General features: G+C 39.3%; 1 protein-coding gene across 1 annotated transcript in view; it reads left to right on the top strand.

The window, feature by feature from the left end:
- The window catches only part of WDR70 (WD repeat domain 70), a 123,663-nt gene extending 116,681 nt beyond the window's left edge, over nt 1-6,982 (top strand). The window contains exon 18 of the mRNA XM_062513342.1: nt 5,013-6,982. Coding sequence (XP_062369326.1) covers nt 5,013-5,097 — 85 coding nt within the window. The 3' untranslated portion in view covers nt 5,098-6,982. The remainder of the gene's footprint in view (nt 1-5,012) is intronic.
- The last annotated feature ends 11,820 nt before the right edge of the window (nt 6,983-18,802 follow it).

The following is an 18,802-nucleotide window of genomic DNA, read 5'->3' as shown; positions in this document are numbered from 1 at the left end:
TTAAGGTCCCTTCCAACCCACACCATTCTAAGATCCTGTGATTTTCACTTCAATAAATTTTCAAAGAAACATGTGACTTCTGCTTAGTTTATGCATTCTATGTAAAAATATATTTCTTCTTTTGGAGTTAAAGTTGCCGAATTTACTCTTGAAGCAGAATACTCATTTGCATTATTTATCACATGAAAATTTTTTTAAGCTTGTTATCATTAGCTTGACCTTTTTGCTTCCCCTGGCATTTGAGCAAGAAAGGAGGGGAAGTACATAAGAGGCAAAAGAATGAGTGAAAAACAGATGCTGCTGAAAAGGATACTGGGGATAAGAAGTACATGCTGAATCAGGAGATGACATGTCACAGAAGCCCAATGTGAATAAAGTGTCAAATAGGATGTGATCAACACAGCAGAAAAGTCATAATGGATGAGGATAAGGAAAAGATCTTGAGATTTCTCAGGAAAAAGCTTTTTAGAGTCCTTGGCAAGAGCCATTCCAGTGGAGTGAAAGGAAAAGAAGGAACAGATTGAAGATTTCAAGTAAAGAACTACAGGAAAGGAACTTGAGGCATCAGTTGTAAATGTTTGAAAATTACATTCTTTGTGAGCTGTTTGTTTTAACACAGCTGTACAGATATACTATAATGACTTCAGATGTCCCTCTGAAGGATCAGCAGGAATTACTAAGCATTGTAGCTGAGTGCCTAATCAGGCCCAGATGCTGCTTTCTTATTTACCAGAGAGAAAGTGAGGGTGAAATTTCCCTCCTCAACAAGGTAAACTAGAGTTCTTGAAAGTACTTTTCATTTCACTTATGTTACCCCTATTTTGCAGTCTTTTTCATTGCTCCTTGCCACTGTCAAAAGGGCATGACTTGGAATAGAAGTCTGTACCTGTGTTGCATTCACTGAATTTTTTCTCAAGGGCAATGCCCAGTCTGTGAAGTGTTAGTCACTTAATGGCTCAAGTAGATGAACTAGCTGAAGAATCAGGACTGAGCAAAATGTCTTGTAACAACAGCCTTGCTGACATGCGTTATTGTATTTATCCTAAATCTTTTTTTTTTTGTAAATTGGTGATTTTGAGAGGAGAGCCCCTGAGATTTAGAAAGGAGTCAGGCTGGTTGGTGGGGTAAAGAAAAAAAAAAAGGTGCCTGATGCTGAAAACCTTAACTTTTCAGTCTGGAAGTGACCTCTATGACATTATTCTGGTTTCCAGGCATGCCTGAAAATCTTTTTTCTTTGTTTCAGTGCAATATAAACACAAATTTCAAAAGTTACTTTGACATGAGTCACATGTTATGATATACAGTTGTCATCTCCAGCTGCTTTTGCTGCAGCAGTATTATTTATCTGCTAGTCTATGATCCTCACATGTCAATGAGCTACTTTTATTGGATCACTGAAAAGCAGTTAAGAAAAGCAACCCATAGCCACAGGGATTATGGTGACTCTAAAGCAGTCTTCATAGCCCCTGGAAATCTTGTAGAGGTCTACATTTCTGAATATCTTGAAAACCACTGAAGTAAAGAGAAGCACATAGTATAAATAAATCATTCTAGTTCCTTTTCCCATTTTTGTTTGCAGCCTGTTACCATAACCCACAATAAGAATGCATTTTTTGGTGTATGAGATACTGGTTTCAGCTGACAGTCATGTGGAAACACAGGATCATAGAACAGTTTAGGTAGGAAGGGAATGTCTGAAGTCATCTAGTCCAAGCTCCTGCTTAAAGTGTGTTCACTGCTCAGATCCAATTAGATTTGGGTTGTTCAGGGGTTTGCTCAGCTAAGATTAAATATCCTCGAGAATGGAAATTCCCACACCTGTCTGGGCAGCCCTTTCTAGCAATCTGGTTGGCAGGCACAGTATGCCCTTGCTAAGTCCATGCTGGCTTTTCCCTACCACCTTCCCTGTTCCCTACCATGTCCTTCATGTATCTGGAAATGCCTTCCACTGGGATTCATTACATAGCTTTCCTGTGAACTGAGAATCCTCCCTTTTCCTCTCACAAAGATGATGATATTTACTTTTTCTAGCCATTGGGACCCTCTCCCAGTCACTGTATCATCTCCTGTGATGTGCCCTTGCAATGACATGGACCATATCCCTCAGTACCTCTGGATCCACCCATCTAATACAGATTTTTGCATATCCAGTGTGCTACTAACTCTGTCTTCCTCTTCTGATGGAAATGTCTCAGTCCCTACCAAAGACTCTTCTGTAGTGTGGGAGTGCTTGCAGGCCTGAGGACAGACGTTTCAGGGAAAATGAAGCCAAAAAAAAAAGCACTGAGTATCTTGACCTTTTCCATATGCTATGTTAGTGGCTTACCTGTTGAATAAAGCACATTTTCCTTCACATTTCTTTGGCTGTCAGTGTAGCTGTAGAAGTCCTTTGTTGCTGCCTCTCACATTTCTTTTCTGTTTCAGTTCTAGCTGAGCTTTGGCTGTCATAACTCTGTTCCTCCATGTACATGTAATGGCTCTGTTCCTCTTAGCTGGGGGTGTCCTTGCCTCCTTCAAGTTCTTCCTTTTTGGAGTATGTGGTTTATCAGACTCATATCCATGTGTATCCATGCCAGGCTACTGCTAGGCTGTGCTTTCTGCAGATGAAATGTAATCGGTTTTGAGTTTTCCTGGGACCCCTTTGGCCTCCATAGTATTGTGCCATGGGATCTGCCAAACAAGTCCCTAACAAACTGAAATCAACCCTCAAAGTCAAGGATTGATAAAACTGAGCAATTTGATGGGGAAAAGAACACAGCCCTCAGAAATAAGAATACTTACCAGAAGAAAATTTGTTTTAATAATTTTTGTATAAATATTAATCATACAGCAAACTCCTACTATACTAGCCATCTCCAGTGTAGTTCCTAAGCAGAAAAAATTGTGTTTGAATTAGATTAAATGATCACTGCTGATAAGGCAAAACCAAAAAGAGTGTTTTTAAATGGTCAGGTATGTGAATCACTCTAGGTGCCCCAGTTACAGCTATGTAGCTTGTGGATGTGGGACAATTTACATTTCAGCTGAGGCTATAGGTATTTCATGGTAATTTTAAAAAGTGAGGTAGCAATCAGACTTGAATTCCTCTGCATGTTTTTGCTTTAGCTGAATACTGCTAGATTGTGGTACAGTCTCTTTTTTTTTTCTCTTTTTTTCTCCTTCTTCCCCTACCTCAGCTTTCTTGCACTGAGTAGCAGACTTACCTTTTCGGAAGCCTATGCCTTTTTTCTGTGCCTCTCCTATCCTGGAAAAAATGCAGGTTTTGCTGCTTATTTCACAGGTTTATTCATTCCTCTAAGTTGGAAATATTTGTCTGAATTATGACAGTTGCAGGTTTGTGGTGAGAAATTGTAGGCTTCCACTTGATTAGTTGTGCTTTACTAATGAAACTCTTATTACTGAGGTCATTCCTAGAGGACATTTAGATACTTTTCATCTGTTGTGGTAAAAGGAGGGTACATTGCTACATAAACCTTTGTCAGTATGTCAGAAAAAAAAGAGAAGAAGATTCCATACGTTCTTCCTTTTCAGCAGCCAGCAAAATCCGGTATTTCAGCCATTAAAGCCTTTGAAGGATTGAACGTTGATTTTCCTTTTTTCTTTTTTTTTTTCCTGTTTTCTTCAGCAATGGGATAGGTAGACTTTTATAATGAAATTAAAAAATATTTCCCAATTTTAATATTTCATTTATGCTTTCCATGGACAGCAGAAGGACTCATCTAACTTCCACAATGTAGGTCCTCATCTGGGTGCTAGGTCTGCTATTGCCTGCACCCAAGGACCAGATGCAGTCAGAGTTCTGCAGTAGGGCCATCTCTGGAATTATCAGCATTACCCTTTCCTCTATGGCAAGCTTGGAAGATGGAGGAGCAGGCAGGGCAATAGAAAGAGCCTGTATGTAAGGAGAGTTAGTTGTCTTTGACTAGTTTTGGTGATTTTTAACCTATTTGTGTCATATATATAGTAAGTGGAGAATCCTGTTCTGTAAGAGCTGATGGCTTGCTATTACTCTTTGAACTCAGAGGTAACATTGGATTTTGCTATGTAAGATGGCCACAATTTTGTTAAGGTTTATGCACTTTGAAGTTTGCCAAATAACCACTGTTATAACAATGCTTCACATCCTTAGACTGATGCAAAAGCATTGGTTAATATGGTAATGAGATGATGACTGCCTTGGCTGCATTTTATACTTTGTCATGTTGAGAAATTGAACACAACCAGCATCAGAAATCTGATAGTTTCAGCTCTGCAGTGATTATGCTGAGAATTAAGTTGGAAAAGGGTATCATGCAGTTGTTAAAATGTTAAACAGGGGAACTGAATGTCCAAACAGTTTATTGAATTTCTACTTAATATTATGTTAATTTAGAAAGTAATCAACAATTACTTTTGTAACATTTAAGTGGTATTTAAAATTCACACAAAAGAGTGGGGGTATTGATACTATCAAGCTTGACTGTAAGATACACTGTGTTCTCATATGAAGATCATTATGTTTTTATGTTACAGTGGTGTTAGATAAAGTCTCTCGGGGAGAAGCTGTTTTTTCATTGGTAGGCTGAACCAGAAACCTGGCTTTGGTGTTCTGTTTTCACTTACTGGCTATTGTTCTACAGTGTATCAAGGTAGAAGTTTCTTTTTAAAAAGCCATGGAATGAGGAGGCCAGTGGCTCTGCTTTTCTAGCATGGAAATAAATGTATTTGTTCCTCACTTCTATCTTAATATTATTCATGGAATACACAGATACTGATTGTAAGCTAATGAGGAAATAATACTTGCAAAATATGTGTGTTTTTTTGTGCTTGTTTGTCTGTGAGCTGTAGGTTTTTTCAATTCTGAGAAGGTAAATTGATAGGTTATTGTCATAAATAAAAAATGGTCAAGTCTAGTATGCTCCTTTTTGAAAGTTTCTATGTGTATCCATTTTGTTTGTGTCTAGTACCTAATACAGTTTCTGATAAAGTATTGTAGTCTGACCAATATTTTAATATTTTTAATTTTTTTCTAGAACGCAGCCAAAAACAGTTTTTGCAGAAGTGGAACCAGAAGATGATGAAACAGACAAGCCAGAGTGGAAAAAACGTAAAATTTGAAGAATAATTGATTTAAAGAATAATTTTAGAGCATTTGAAACAAAATGAAATATTTATTTCTTTATTTGGGATAGTGGATTAAAATTTGAAAGCAAATATTGCTTCAATTTATAAAACTTTCTGCAGTATAAAAAGGGATTGTTGAAGTACACTGGCTTAATCCCACATCTGAATTTTTAAGTAATAAGAAATTACTTATATTGTGCAAATAATTCCTGTATGTCAGTTACTTAGCTTTGTTAGTTAAGTAAAAAAAATATTTCTTTGTAAATAGTGAATTTGTTATATTTCCAAATGCTTTTTTTCATTAGTGCCAACTTTACAAATGCCATGTCATGACAACCTTCAATTGTACACTCTGTGTGAATTTTAGAAAACATATTTTCTAGTGTCTGTACTTCTTTGCATGATGTTACTTTTTAGTATGTGTAGCATCTACAGTAGCATTGTATACAGATTTTATTTTTAAAAGAAATGTGAAATTGCAATGGACAGTTGCATAATTTAGTGTAGGAAAAATAATGTGCTTATTGCCAATCTGGTGCAAAATTTTGTTCGAGTTTCTTATCCTTACTAGTTTGTATGGATAAGTTTTAGGATGGAGCAGATATGTGTGTTTAATACCAGGTTTTCATGTGTATTGAGTTTGTTGTATGCTGAATTATGTATATCCTGCCTCGCACACTGAAGACTGATATTATTTTTTATATAGTTTGTTTAAATACAGAAAATTCTCATTTTTTAACACAAAATTGCAGTTCTGAGTGTCATAAAGGGAAGGATGGTTTTAAAACTAATGAATGTCCTTTAGAGTATAATAAAGAACCTAGGTTAGTTTTAGGCATTTGTGTTGTGATTATAATAACACACAGTATGCTAAGTATTGTGATTATAATACGCAACATAACAAGCAGTCTGCATTTCCACTAAGAGTAGAGAGAAATAGATACAATAAGCAATCAAGCTTTCCTATTTATAAATAGATCCTGGAGGCATATTTTAAGACTATATTTAGCAAAGCCCTTAATCACCTTCCTAACCTCAAGACTTTGGTCCTGATAGTCTGCAGAGCTTAGACTTTTTCTTTAAAGCAGTGTTCTGTGTCGCTGTTTCATTGTATTATTTCCTTTTTCCAAGATTATAATTCTTTTTCAATTAGTTTTTTATACTTCAGTAAAAACTAAGTCTGCCTACAAAAGGGATAATGAGAAGCATTGGCATAAAATACCCGCTACATAATGTTTCCTCTGCTTTCACTACTGTAGTCTTTTGATAAGAGTAAAACTTCAGTACATAGTCCAGAGACAACTTGTCTTTGACTCTTTTAAAATTATTTTAATATGTACTCATGTGTAGTAGCAAACCAATGTTTAATTTAAAATTGAAGGTGTAATATGTAGAATGAGAGACTGAGTAGATGGGTGGAAAGTAAGTGGAGGAGAAAAAGAAATTCCAGATGGAGGGAAAGAGTTGTTAACAAAACCTGCTAAAGCAATTTGTCTAAAATCTCAGTTAATAATTTTAAAGGATTCATATGTTCTTCAGTTTAGGCTAAATATTAGCATTTTATCTTTTCCTTTGTTAATTGTTCACTGAGGCAGTATGTCTTAGGGAGCAGAGCTGCCTGGAAGGGCAGATGAGGAAAAATGCTGTAGCTGTTCTCTGAGAGTGAGAAGAACTTCTCCTTTTATGTTGTTATTCATATCAGTTAGATCTTGTTTCCTAATTCTTAAAAGCATTAGTTCTGTACGTGAACACTGCAAAAATTCTGTTGGAATTTCTCTTAAGTGTCCGTTCAATGTTACTTGCAGTAATTGTCTTGAATGACTGTTCTGGCAGCCTAGAATTTAAAGCATAAATATGTATTAAAAGTATTTAAAACTAACTTAAGCTTCATTTATACTTTAACTCTTGGCTTGGTTCATTTGGTATAGCCCTTAAACTGGATCCCCAGGGATGTTCATGAACTAGGCACATCTTAATGCATTTTTTTAAACAATTTTAAATCTTGAACAGAACAATGGTATGAGTTAGGCTAATCAGAAAGATGTGAACAGTCTGCTTGACCATACTTGGGATTGTAAACTTGTGACTCAGGCCATTGAGTTGTCCTGGGAAATACCTTAACATTAAAAATGTCAACACAAATAAATATTTGCTATGACAAATGGAACTCTAGATGCAAACTGGAACATGAGCATTCTATTATATAAATTTTTTAAAAATGCAAATTTTCTTATAAGCTTCTCAAATCTTTTAGCAATTGCCAAGCTGTAGTCTTGGTCCTTTATGTATTTATAATTGTATTTAGTGTTAAAGCGGCCAGAATCTAGAGGGAAGTGTTTTTCTGCATTACTGAAACAAGGTGGGCTTACTTTGGTAGCTTCCTAAGAAGAGTTGTTCACGTAGGTACTGATGTCTTAAGTTATAGCTTTCATATTATCCAGATTCTATACTGCATTAGTATATAATTCTGAATTCCATATAAAGTGTTAGCAAGTTCTCTTCACAGTTTAGTTGGAAAAAACAATCCTTTTCCAGCCTGAGAACCAAGGATACTGTTGCAGCTTCAGGCCCAAAAAAGTATAAACAGTGAATTGAGTAGAGCAAGCTGGGAGGATGGGACTTCATAACCTGGAGTATGTAAATGGACCAAAACTTATAAAACTCTGAAAAGATGTTACCTGTCAACCACCTTGAGTATATCCTCAGCCAGGCCCTTGTACTGCCAGGGGGTATCCTTTGAAGGCCTTTTAATAAATACCTACCTTTCACACTCCCTAGCCTCTAAGTGGTAGCCTCTCATGACATGAATACCACAATCATTGCATGCAGAAGGGCTTCCATGGTGCTTTCTCCAAACCTGAATTTTTCTGTGCTGCTTCTGGGTGATTCCTTATGGTAATTTATGGTCTTTATCACTTTATGATAATGACAGTTGTAGACCAGCTGTTGGGACAGGACCTTGCCTGTCCATAGGGCCAAGGCATTTCCCTCCAGACCCTGAAGCCCACCAGCTACTAGTAAGCCCCATTTTCCATTCCTTGTTGCTGTTGCTGCCACTGTTACAGAGATCTGAATTTGACTGTAGTTCTTTGTCTTGTCCTGTCCTCCTGATGTCTTTTCCTATCTTATCATTTAAATCTTCTGCAACAAGTGAGAAGATTGACAAATCCTGGCACTTCCCTCTGCCTGTTTGCAACTGTTTGGTGGCTGTTTTAAGTTCCTCTCTGGTCTGCTTCATATGACTTCAGTAATTTACTGAAGACTATGCTTTTGCATCTAGTTTTTGTGATTGATAGCAAGAACTGTGAATTTGTCCCCCAAGGGTCCAATTGCTGGCTCCTTTATCATGAATCCATGTCTAATTTCATGCCTTGTCCCAACTGCATTTTCTCTGTTGTGGAAAATTATGTGTTATGGGAAAAGAAACTATGATCCTTTCTCCAATCGCTTCCATCTCTGCTGGACCCTGAGGAGTGTTCTGCATTGCTGAGCTGAAGCACCATCCTCTTGGTTAGATGTTTATCCAGTTTCTTTGACCTCTGGTGACCTCGGGGTTGTCCAGCTTGAGACATTTGTAGCTCACATCTTCCTTTAATATTGAATCATAAGAATTTTGATGTGGCCTGTTAGTCACAATAGTATTACAAAATCCCTCTTATGTTTTTTTGTCATGTTAAATGCCTCTGTGTCCTTCTAGCCTGTCTCTCAGCGATAGGAATTTACTGCAAGCCCTAATGTTATCCCTTTAAAAATCAGCAGGTTTGTTTTGACTTCTTACCATGGGCAGCCTGGGAGTTCAGGAGATTCCATCCACTGTTGTTAATCCCTGGGCTCTTCTCATCTGTTGGACCTTCATGCCATGCACATGAATAAAGAGTTGGATAGTTGGCTAGCAGAGATGCCCTTATGCTTGCCTGGAATTGAAGCATGGATATATCTTAATTAATCAGTTTTTACATCTGCTGGTACTTTCGGCTAATTCCATTTAAACTCAATTTTGGATACAATATGCATGCAATATGCTCTTCATCCACTCTGACTTCAGCACCTAATTGCTTCATGCAATCTGAATAGTTCTGAAACGTGACCTGTTTGTCTGTAGCATGTAACTCCAGAATAAATTTGTTTCCCATCTTACTTACAAATGTATTGTCTCCCGGTTTGGCAGCAGGGTCTTAGATCAGCTTTGGTTTTGCATAACCTTTGTGTCAAACAACTACAGGACTTTGGCAACAGTTTGTGGTTTATTTTTTAGTGGCTGATGATCAGACAGTTCATCTTGTTCTTTGATAGAGGATTTACAGCAAGAATGATTGAGAAAGCACAGCCAGCATGTCTCTCTGGTTTTTTTTTTTTGTGGTTTTTTTTGTTTGTTTGTTTGTGTTTTTGTTTTGTTTTGTTTTTTAATCTTAGCTGTCTCAGGGGGCTGTTGTGTGTGGGCTAGTGCACTTTTTGTTACTCTTTGAAAGAAGTGTTCCTGTGGGCACTGAACTGTTTCCTTGTTCTGTCATGAAATAGAATTCACAACCGATTAATACCTGCAGTAGATAAGCAAGGGCTAGATGGGTCCTTGAGAAGTTCTGTAGTACATCCTTGACTTAACTCATCTATACCTGAAAAAGGTCTGGCATATTCACTGGACCTTTAATTGCTGCCATGATAGGCCCTGCACAATTGCCCTAAGCAGTCTGTTCCAGTGCTTCATTCTTAGTAGTACAAAATTTTTCATCATCTCTAAGAAAAACATTCTTGCAACAATTTATTACAATTATTTCCTATCTTTTTCCCTGCAGTCATTGAACGCAGTTTATGATGTTCCTCTTTGCAGCAGCTTTTTATTGTGTTTGAATTTTATTATCTTCTTGTGTCCTCTCTTACTCTTTCAATTTTGCTTTATGATTTATATTTTTTGGCCTATAATCAGTTACATATTTTTTCTCTGCCGTGTTCTGGTTGTCCGTATCTCCTGAGTTGTGGGCACTGCTCACAGTTTATACAGTGTTCCAAATTAATGTACTTTTTTTATCACTACTAAGTAAACAGGAAAAATGTTCGCATGTCTCATTACAGTCATGTTTTTTTCTCTGCAGTTCGGCCAAACAGATTTGTGTTCATGACTTGTTCAGTTTTAAAGTCCTCTGGCCAAAGCAAGGTGCAAACAAGACGAAATGCCCATTCAACAACATTGACTTTATTTGTCAATATATTTATTTATATTAAGTGTATAGGAAAGGAGAGAAACAGTGCAAGCAGAAGATGGTCACCATGGATCCAGTGGCTTTGGTCCTTGGTTACCCTGGGCTTCTACATGGTAGTGGGGTGGTCATCAGGGGTCTTCTCTGGAGTCTGTACAAACCAAGTACCTCCAAAATCAAGGGTCCTATTTCTGACCCTATTTCTTGTGCTAGTGCCATTATTTCACTTGTAGCCCATACTGCAGTTGAATGTTGTGAAAACTATCAGTGTCGATCCTGCTCCCAGCAAGGTCAAAACTGAAACTATGTTCTAGTTTATGGAGAGGCACCTGTGAAGTTTTCTGTAAAAGGTTTTCACCATCCTGTTTGTTTTAGCCTTACAGTGCAAATGTCTCTAACCCTTTCCTTATAGGTCCTTATAGTCCAGAACCCCCACTGAAGAGCTGCTGCCAAGTCAATTCACCATCTAGTCATTATGTATTATTCTTTTCAGTTTTGTTCTTTGTGCTGAACTTCACAGTGAAGACTCAGGCAAAGAACTCATTGAGTATTTCAGCTTTCTCTCTTATCTGTTGTTACCAGCTCTCCATTCTCACTTACAAGGGACCATTACCTCCTTGACCTTTCTCTTCTTACCTATATCCTTAATAGAATTCCTCATTATTGTTCACGTGTCTTGCCCAGTTCCATCTGTGCCTTGGCTTTCCTCATGCTGTCCCTACACATCTGAACCATATCCTGGTACTCTCCCCAAGTCACCTGTCCTTCCTCCACTGGCTGTGCATTTTCTTCTTTCTTCTCAATTTGAGGAAGAAATTTGAATCTTTACTCAGCCTTGCCATTTTCTGGCCTGCCTGGCAAGATTTTCTACACATCGTGATGATGAGCTCTTGTGCTCTGAGTGGCCCTAAAGTGCTGCCAGCTCTGGTCAGCTCCCATGTCCTTAAGGACAGTTTCGCAAGAGATCTCATTCACCAACTCCTTAAACAGGTTGAAGCTTTCTAACCTTCAAGGTCCTGAGCATTCTCCTTTGCCAGGCCCATGCTCCACAAGACCACAGATTTCACCAGGGCATGGTCATTACAGCCCAGGCTGTGTCCTGACTTAAACCCCTCTAATGAGCTCATCCACATCAGTGAGCACCAGGCCTGGTCATGCTTTTCCTCAGTTGGTCTAGCCAATACCTGGACCAGGAATTTGTCCTCTGCACACTCCAGCAGTATCCTGGATTGCTTACAGCTGGCTGTATTGCTCTTCCCAACAGATGTCCAGGTGGTTGAACCCTTCCATCAGGATGAGAGGGGATGAGGATGATGTGCCCTGTAGCCAAAGCAAGAGGGCTTCATCAAGAGGCTCCTACTGATCAGCCTGTAGTAACCTTGACCATCAGGTGTCCTTTCTTGGTCCTGTCCTTGTTTTTTAGCCACAGACTCTCAACCTGTCCATGGCTGTTTCCCTGACACAACCTCTTCACAACTTCTCCTTTCCTTGACAAAGAGGGCACCCCTATTCCTCCTTCCCAGCCTATCTCTTCTGAAAAGCTTGTACCCTTAATTACAGTGCTCCAGTTATGTAACTTACTCCACCATTTTGATGACAACAGTTGTGTTACAGTTTTCTAATTGCATAATGGTTTTCAGCTCTGTGCATTGGGGTAGAGGCCCTTCAGCTGGGCTGTTGACCTCTTTAGCCTTTGGGAGTGGCTGTCTGCAACTCCTTTGGGGAAATTTTACAGTATTTTGCTGCTCTTCCCTAAAGTCCTGTTGTTTCCTGTTTCCTCACTGACACCGGCTAGAGCATCCTTTTGGCAGTAACTCTTGTGAACTTGGTCCCCAGACCACTCTTACTCTGCTTGGTCAGGTTCCCCACCTGGTTCAGCATGCCCAGGGCATATCTCCAAGGCACATTCCAGATCACAGACCCAAAGCCCTAAGCATGGCACTGTCTTATAGCCAGTTGTTCACCCCATCCACTTGTTTCACTCTACTGGAGTCCCAGTGGCCTACTGGGAGGGTAGAGGAGAACACTTCAGATCCTGTACTTCAGATCCTTTTAGCTTCTTTCTGAGGGACCTGAAGTCCCTTTTGATATTTTGGAATATCTTTGTCCCAGCATCATTCAGTCCTACAAGAAACAAGTAAAAGCAGATTATAGTCCTCAGCTTTTACCAGGCTTGGTAGTCTCTTAGCAACATCCTGGGTGTGGGCCCCTGGTAGGCAGTTCCATTATGTTTTCTCAGAATATGTCATTATTTAGGTCAGATTATTTTGAATTTTCTCTTAGACCTAAAGTGCTACAAATTTTTACAGCTTCCAGTTGTCAGTGGATGTAACAAATGTAGTCCTTGTTCATTCAGGTAAGCTACTGTTGAAGTTGATGGTTAGTAGGAAATCCATGAGGTTTCCCATATGTGTGGGAGGGAAACATTTAATATATGTTAATTTTCTTAAGGGTTCATAAACTTACAGTAACATACTCAGAATTTTTGAGGAAACAGTTGGCAAATAATTCCTTTAATGTAATTTCATTTCAGGATTTTTTCATGGCTCCAACCCTTTGTGTCCAGTGGGAATCCTTTTGACATTATCAGTATTAGATGTGGAAGACCTCAAGGCTTCCTTGTACTCACCATTTCAATACTTGTAATTCTGAATATGTATCTAGCCTGTCTCAGGTGTTTTGATCCTGAATTCTCCCTTACTTTAATTTTCCTAAAATAAAAAATGCTGTAACTCATGTAATTTGTGCATCAGAAGTAAGGCCAGCTGCACACCCATAGGTGTGCATGTGTTCTGATCTATGATAGGACTGAGTTCCTGCATCCATACCTGCCAAGAGCAGTGATACTGCAGGGAGGTCGGCAGCTGTCTTTTTTGGAGTGATTGTGCTGCCTGCATATGGACTTTCCTAAACATTTTACTGAAAATCATCACCTTTAGGCTTTCTTTTGGTCCATTGCTAATGCTAATGTCAAGATCACCAGGACTGCAGTACAGCTGACTTAAGAAGATGGGGGTGTCTGTGACAGCTAAGAGCTTGCTGGTATCAAGTGACCCTTGGTGTGCAGCTGTCCATAGTGTTCAAATATTGAGGATCATGGAGCATGTTAGAGATCTCTGGAAGTCTGTCTCCAGGCACTGTCTGTAGTGCTACTCCTTGCATGCTACTGATCACTTAGTATGCCTGTTTCTCACATCCTCAGAGTCACCATTGTTCCTAGACTGGACATTATCTTTTGCTATTGCTCCTTCATTTCTGCAGTGTTCACCTGACTCTGAAATCTGTTTTTGTGGTCCATCTTTGTGCTGTGTTACTTAGCTTAACTCTGTGCAGCTTGGGATGCCTTTTAATATAGAGTTCCCATTGCTAGTAACAAGTTTAGGAACCTGTTAAGCAAAAGGCCTCAGGACTCACCTGGATCCAGATCTGTCTTGGGTTGCCAGTACCTTTGCCTGAGCTGCTCTTGCTGCTGTATCTTTATTTGAAGTATTTATTTTTGTGACACTGTGTATACGTGTAACCGCTGAGACAGGGACCCAGACCGGCAGAGAATCTGAAGCATTTATTCAAAGAAATGAGCTGTTTTTACATACTTTTTCAAGGCACAGTGTTCCCTTACATGGTAATTCCCAATATGTGACCTATCCCATCAGCAACATCAGTAACACACCTTCTTAATGTCCTTCTTTGAGGTTATCATGAGCCATTCAAGTGTCTGTTAGCTTCCACCAGGCTCCTCTCTGCAGGCCTCTGATCTGTGGCACCTCCTCCCCCCAAGGTCAGGCAGAGACAAACTTCTCTGTGCTCCTCTGTGCTGCCATGTGCTTCTGCAGACGCATCCCACAGCCCGCAGCTCAACTGCATCCCATCTCTTCCCACATATAGGCACACTTCTCCATCCCACATAAACTACCGTAGTGGTAGTACAGCCATTCTAAGCCAATTGGGGATTATCCTCTTTCTGTCTTGTTCACCTGCATTGCCACTTGACATCTCTCTAATGCAGTGAACCCTAAGTTTGGAATGATTATGCAAGTAGAAGACATTAAGTCTTATCATAATTCTAATGAAGTGTATGTCTTAGGTAATAAATTTCAAATTCTTTAGCACTATGACTTCAAACATCAACTAGGAGTGCCCTCTGTGAGGAAGTTCATGTATGGTTTGCAGCTGACTCTTCATTTAAAATTACCTGACTAAGCAGAGGCAAATATCAGGAATAGAGACATCAGTGTCTTAAAAATAGCGTTTGCAGGCAGTGTTATCATCCATAGCTCTAAGGTTTTATGGTATTTTCCAGTAAGATCTCCTTGATCATTCATAAAATAATTTCATATGTATATACATATGTATTTGTGTATTAATTGAGTTAATAGTGGGGGGAAAATTAACATTTTTGGGTGAATATGGAGTACCCACTCTGTTACAGTAATACCCCTATATAATTTGTAACAAATAATAGTCTGTAGGCATGTCCCCATTTTTTACTAGTGCATCACAGATCTGGTGCTAAACTGTTGGTATTACAAAGCTTCAGACATATTGAATGCAGTCTTTAAGTGCACAGTGTAGCAGTCGAAGGAAAAACAGAAGCAATTCCACGCTAAGAAACCAGTGCCCAGTCGCTCAGGGATTTTTCCCTGAAAATTTTGAATGGTATGGACGCAGTGTGAGCGCTTGCAGAATGTGAGGAAACAAGTCATTATAAATAATAGGGCACGGAGATGAGTGGGAGGTGAGTGGTGGGATGCTGCAGGAAAAGGGAGTTTGTGTCCGGTTTTATGTAACATAATTTTAGGTTACCCCCTTCAAGATCATCAAACAGTTTGTTAATGAAATAAACAGATGATACAGAAGAATACTGCATATCCCATTGAAAAAAGAAGCAGGAAATAACAAGAAGTCACAAATGCAAGATAGTACATCTGGGAAATGATTATTCAAAATGCAGATTGTCGTTTCTTCTTTGGTGGGATTACTCTCAGCTACAACAGAGCTATTGGATGGCTGTTTGTGTGTCTGAGTTTCCTCTGACAAGGCAGACCAAAGAATGCATGTGAAGCTTTTGCCAAAAGGATTCCTCCTGACTGAGCAGCTAGAGTGCCACCCAGGCTGGGAACATAGCACCTTTTGTCTCACAGCCACTGAGGAATACAAAGGTGGTTGGGATGCCTTTCCTCTGAAAATTAGCCTGGTAAATACAGTACAGAGGCATCTCTTTCTGTGAGCACCGGGTGCTGATGTCATACGTACTTCAAGTTAAAGTGCTTCATTGCAGCCTTGCAAATTCAGCTGTCTGAGAGGCAAACTCTTGTCTCCCATCAGCTTTAAAGAACTGCTTTCTTTCTCCTGCCTGTAATTACAGTTATTTTCATCTTCAAAATCCTAGGGATTTCAAGGGAAGTTGCACGAAGAGAGTCTCTCTGGTTAGGAAATTTTCACATTTCAGAAGCCAGTTCTGCTGATCTTTTCCCAGTCACACTGTTAGCCAAATGCATGTGCTTCAGGTTCTGTGTTTTAGAGTTTCTTCTGATTGTTGGAATTGGGGACACATTTTTTTCCTTAAAGAGCAATCTTTAACATTTGGGGATTTGATCTCTTCCCCCCACCCCATACTCCCTGCCCCATGTAAAACATAGAGACTTGAAGCAAATACGATAGTGAAAAAAAATAAACCTAATACTGGACTTGCCTGCTGTTAAGGCTTAAGCCCAGCCAGCAGCCAAGCCCCATGCAGTCATTCTCTCACACCTCCCTCGGTGGGATGTGGGAGAGAACAGGAGGGGTTGAGATAGAGACTTTATTAGGGAAAGCAAAAGCTGCGTACACAACAAAGCAAAACAAGGAATTAATTCAGCACTTCCCATGTGCAGGCAGGTGTTCAGCCATGTCCAGGACAGCACAGCACCATCACTTGTAATGGTTACTTAGGAAGACAAATGTCATCATGCCAAACATCCCACCCACCTTTTACTTTTCCTCCCATTTTATATCATGATCATGATATCACATGGTCTGTAATATCCCTTTGGCTCACCTGTCCTGGCTGTTTCTCCTCCCAGTCTTCTAGCACCCCTAGCTTCTCAGTGTGGCAGTCTGACAAGCTGAGAAGGCTCTGAGTAACATCTGCTCAACAATGGAAGAAAACTTTATTATAATGTCAACACTGCTCAGCACAAATCCAAAACACAGCCTTGTCCTAGTCACTGTCAAGAAAATCGACTCCAGCCAAAACCAACACACCAGTCCTTATAAATTGTCTATATGTAGTCAGGTGGAAAATAGTTCCTGAATTTTAATTTATGAAATAGCCCATGCTTGATTTCCAGATCCATGTTCCTTGTAAAATTTGATGTTTGCGCAATACAAGTGCAGCAGGCTCCTGATTCACAGGAGGCTCTTCCTCATCTGGCAGAGAGACTGCCATGAGACAGATAAACCTTGAACACTAAGAATTGTCTAGAAAATTACTTTGAAAGGTCTGTGTTACACTGACAAAAAAAATTGTATTACTAAACCCAATGGTTCAATCTCTAATCCTCTTGCATGTCTAAAGTAACTGAGATCAAGTTGTCTTTAATATGACAAATGTGTGTGTATATATATTGTTTCTTTTATTTATGGGGACAAGCAGTTGTCTAGGGGGGGTATTTACCCTAATTAAAGCAGTGTCTTGTATGAAATGTGGAGGCCCAGAGAAACTGAAGCTGGGCATGTAATCAATGAGAGGCACAGATTGTGAAGGAACAAGTGGAAGAGTCTGCACTAAGTCTCAGTCTGAGAGACATGAACCTCCCTCAGGCCAGTTGGAATATACATAGTCAAAATGATGATATTAACCTTTTGCAGAATGGAACAGTGTACTGGAATAGCCCTTAAAACAAAAGAAAGCAAAGCAAAACAAAAACAACAACAAAACCAACAAAAGAAGACAGCAAAAAAGAAAAAAAAATACACCCAAAAGACAACTTGCATGGTGCTGAAAATTTTCTTCTTGATGAGATTTTCCGTGGTGCTGAGGCATCCAGTTTTAGTTATCCTCTGCTGTGAAGTTCAGGCTTGTGGGATGCTATTGAACTGGCACTTTCTTAGGAAACCTTTCCGGAAGTGGTGGGACTGACAGATGGGCACTCCAGGTGAGTTGTAGGATGAAGATGGAGGATGAATATGATGCACACCCATGCATCACACCCATGATCATCAGAAAATTGAGTCAGCTTTCAAAGGCTCCATTAAATAATCAAAAAACATTGCAAAATCATCCTGTAATAAGAAAGATGACAGAAGAAAAAGCTTTCAATAAAGATAACTATCATATTCCCAAATGCAAAGGTAGATTTTGCTGTTCACAAGGTGATTTTTTTTCAGGCTCTGTAAAATGCCAATTTATATGATTCCTGTGTTAATTTCTACTAGCTCATGTTTGCACAAAAAATAACTCTGGAAATTGTATAGGTACCATAATGGTATATTTTTTTTCCTGTATCTTTTAACCACTTGTTTTACTGTCAGAATACTGCTCTATTCTGGCATACGACAGGGTTTAAACAGTTCTGTAAAAAAAGTTGTTTAAATGCTTTTCTTGGAGGGGGAAGGGAAATAATTTAGTTGAATTCTTGAGAGTATCCACCTTTTCTTGCTTTGCTACAAGAACTCTTTCAAGTTCTGACTTTTAGTCTGTTAGGTTTTTCTCAAAATTGTGATCAGAGATGGTATAATTAAGAATCTAAATGGGAAAAACAACTATTGCAGCAGGATTGAAGATACAGAAATACAAGATGGGGAGAGCTAATCAAAGTCAAATTAGTCACAGATCTAGGAATATAGTTCTGCTACTTCAGTGTCCCTCTGGTGCTCTTTAATAGCATATCTCTGCTGCAGGAAAGTATGTAAGCCAGCTTTCTGAACCAGGAAATTCCTCTCAGCTCATGTGCTAAGTGCACAATAGCTTGCTTTTCTTCTTGTCTCCCTCCACTCTGGTCCTTGTCTCACTCCTGGCGTGCTCAGCCGAGGAACCTTGCACTTCCTTTGGGAAGCAAGGGTGCTGCACTGGCTCTCTACTGTCCAGACCCAGCATTGATGGTGTGTATTACTGAATCACATTACACTGCTTGGGAGCCAGTGGGTTTTTTTAATCAAAAATGTTTGGAATCTCAAACAAAAGGCCCTCTGCCTGCCAGAATGAATACAGGGGCTGCACTCCAACAGTCCCGGGCAGAATCAAACCTTGCTATTTCACTTAGGCTGTGTATAAATGCCTAAACAAACAAACAGTGCCCCAGTGGGACAGCTAGACTCTTCCTTGTCCCAAGGCAAGATCAGCAATCCCATTTACTTCACTCAGCGCTTTTGCACTAAGGGATTTGAGTATGGATGTGGCTTAATCTAATGATTAAATGCTTTCTTCTTTTAACCAAGGATTTTTGCAGTCACTGTTTACCACATGGTTAGTTTTTATTGTTAATGACCATGGTGTCATTAGACATAGAGTCACTGTTGAGGAT

Source organism: Cinclus cinclus, chromosome Z, assembly GCF_963662255.1.
Source record: "Cinclus cinclus chromosome Z, bCinCin1.1, whole genome shotgun sequence".
Lineage (NCBI taxonomy): Eukaryota > Metazoa > Chordata > Aves > Passeriformes > Cinclidae > Cinclus > Cinclus cinclus.
This window is presented reverse-complemented; position numbering and strand designations above follow the sequence as displayed.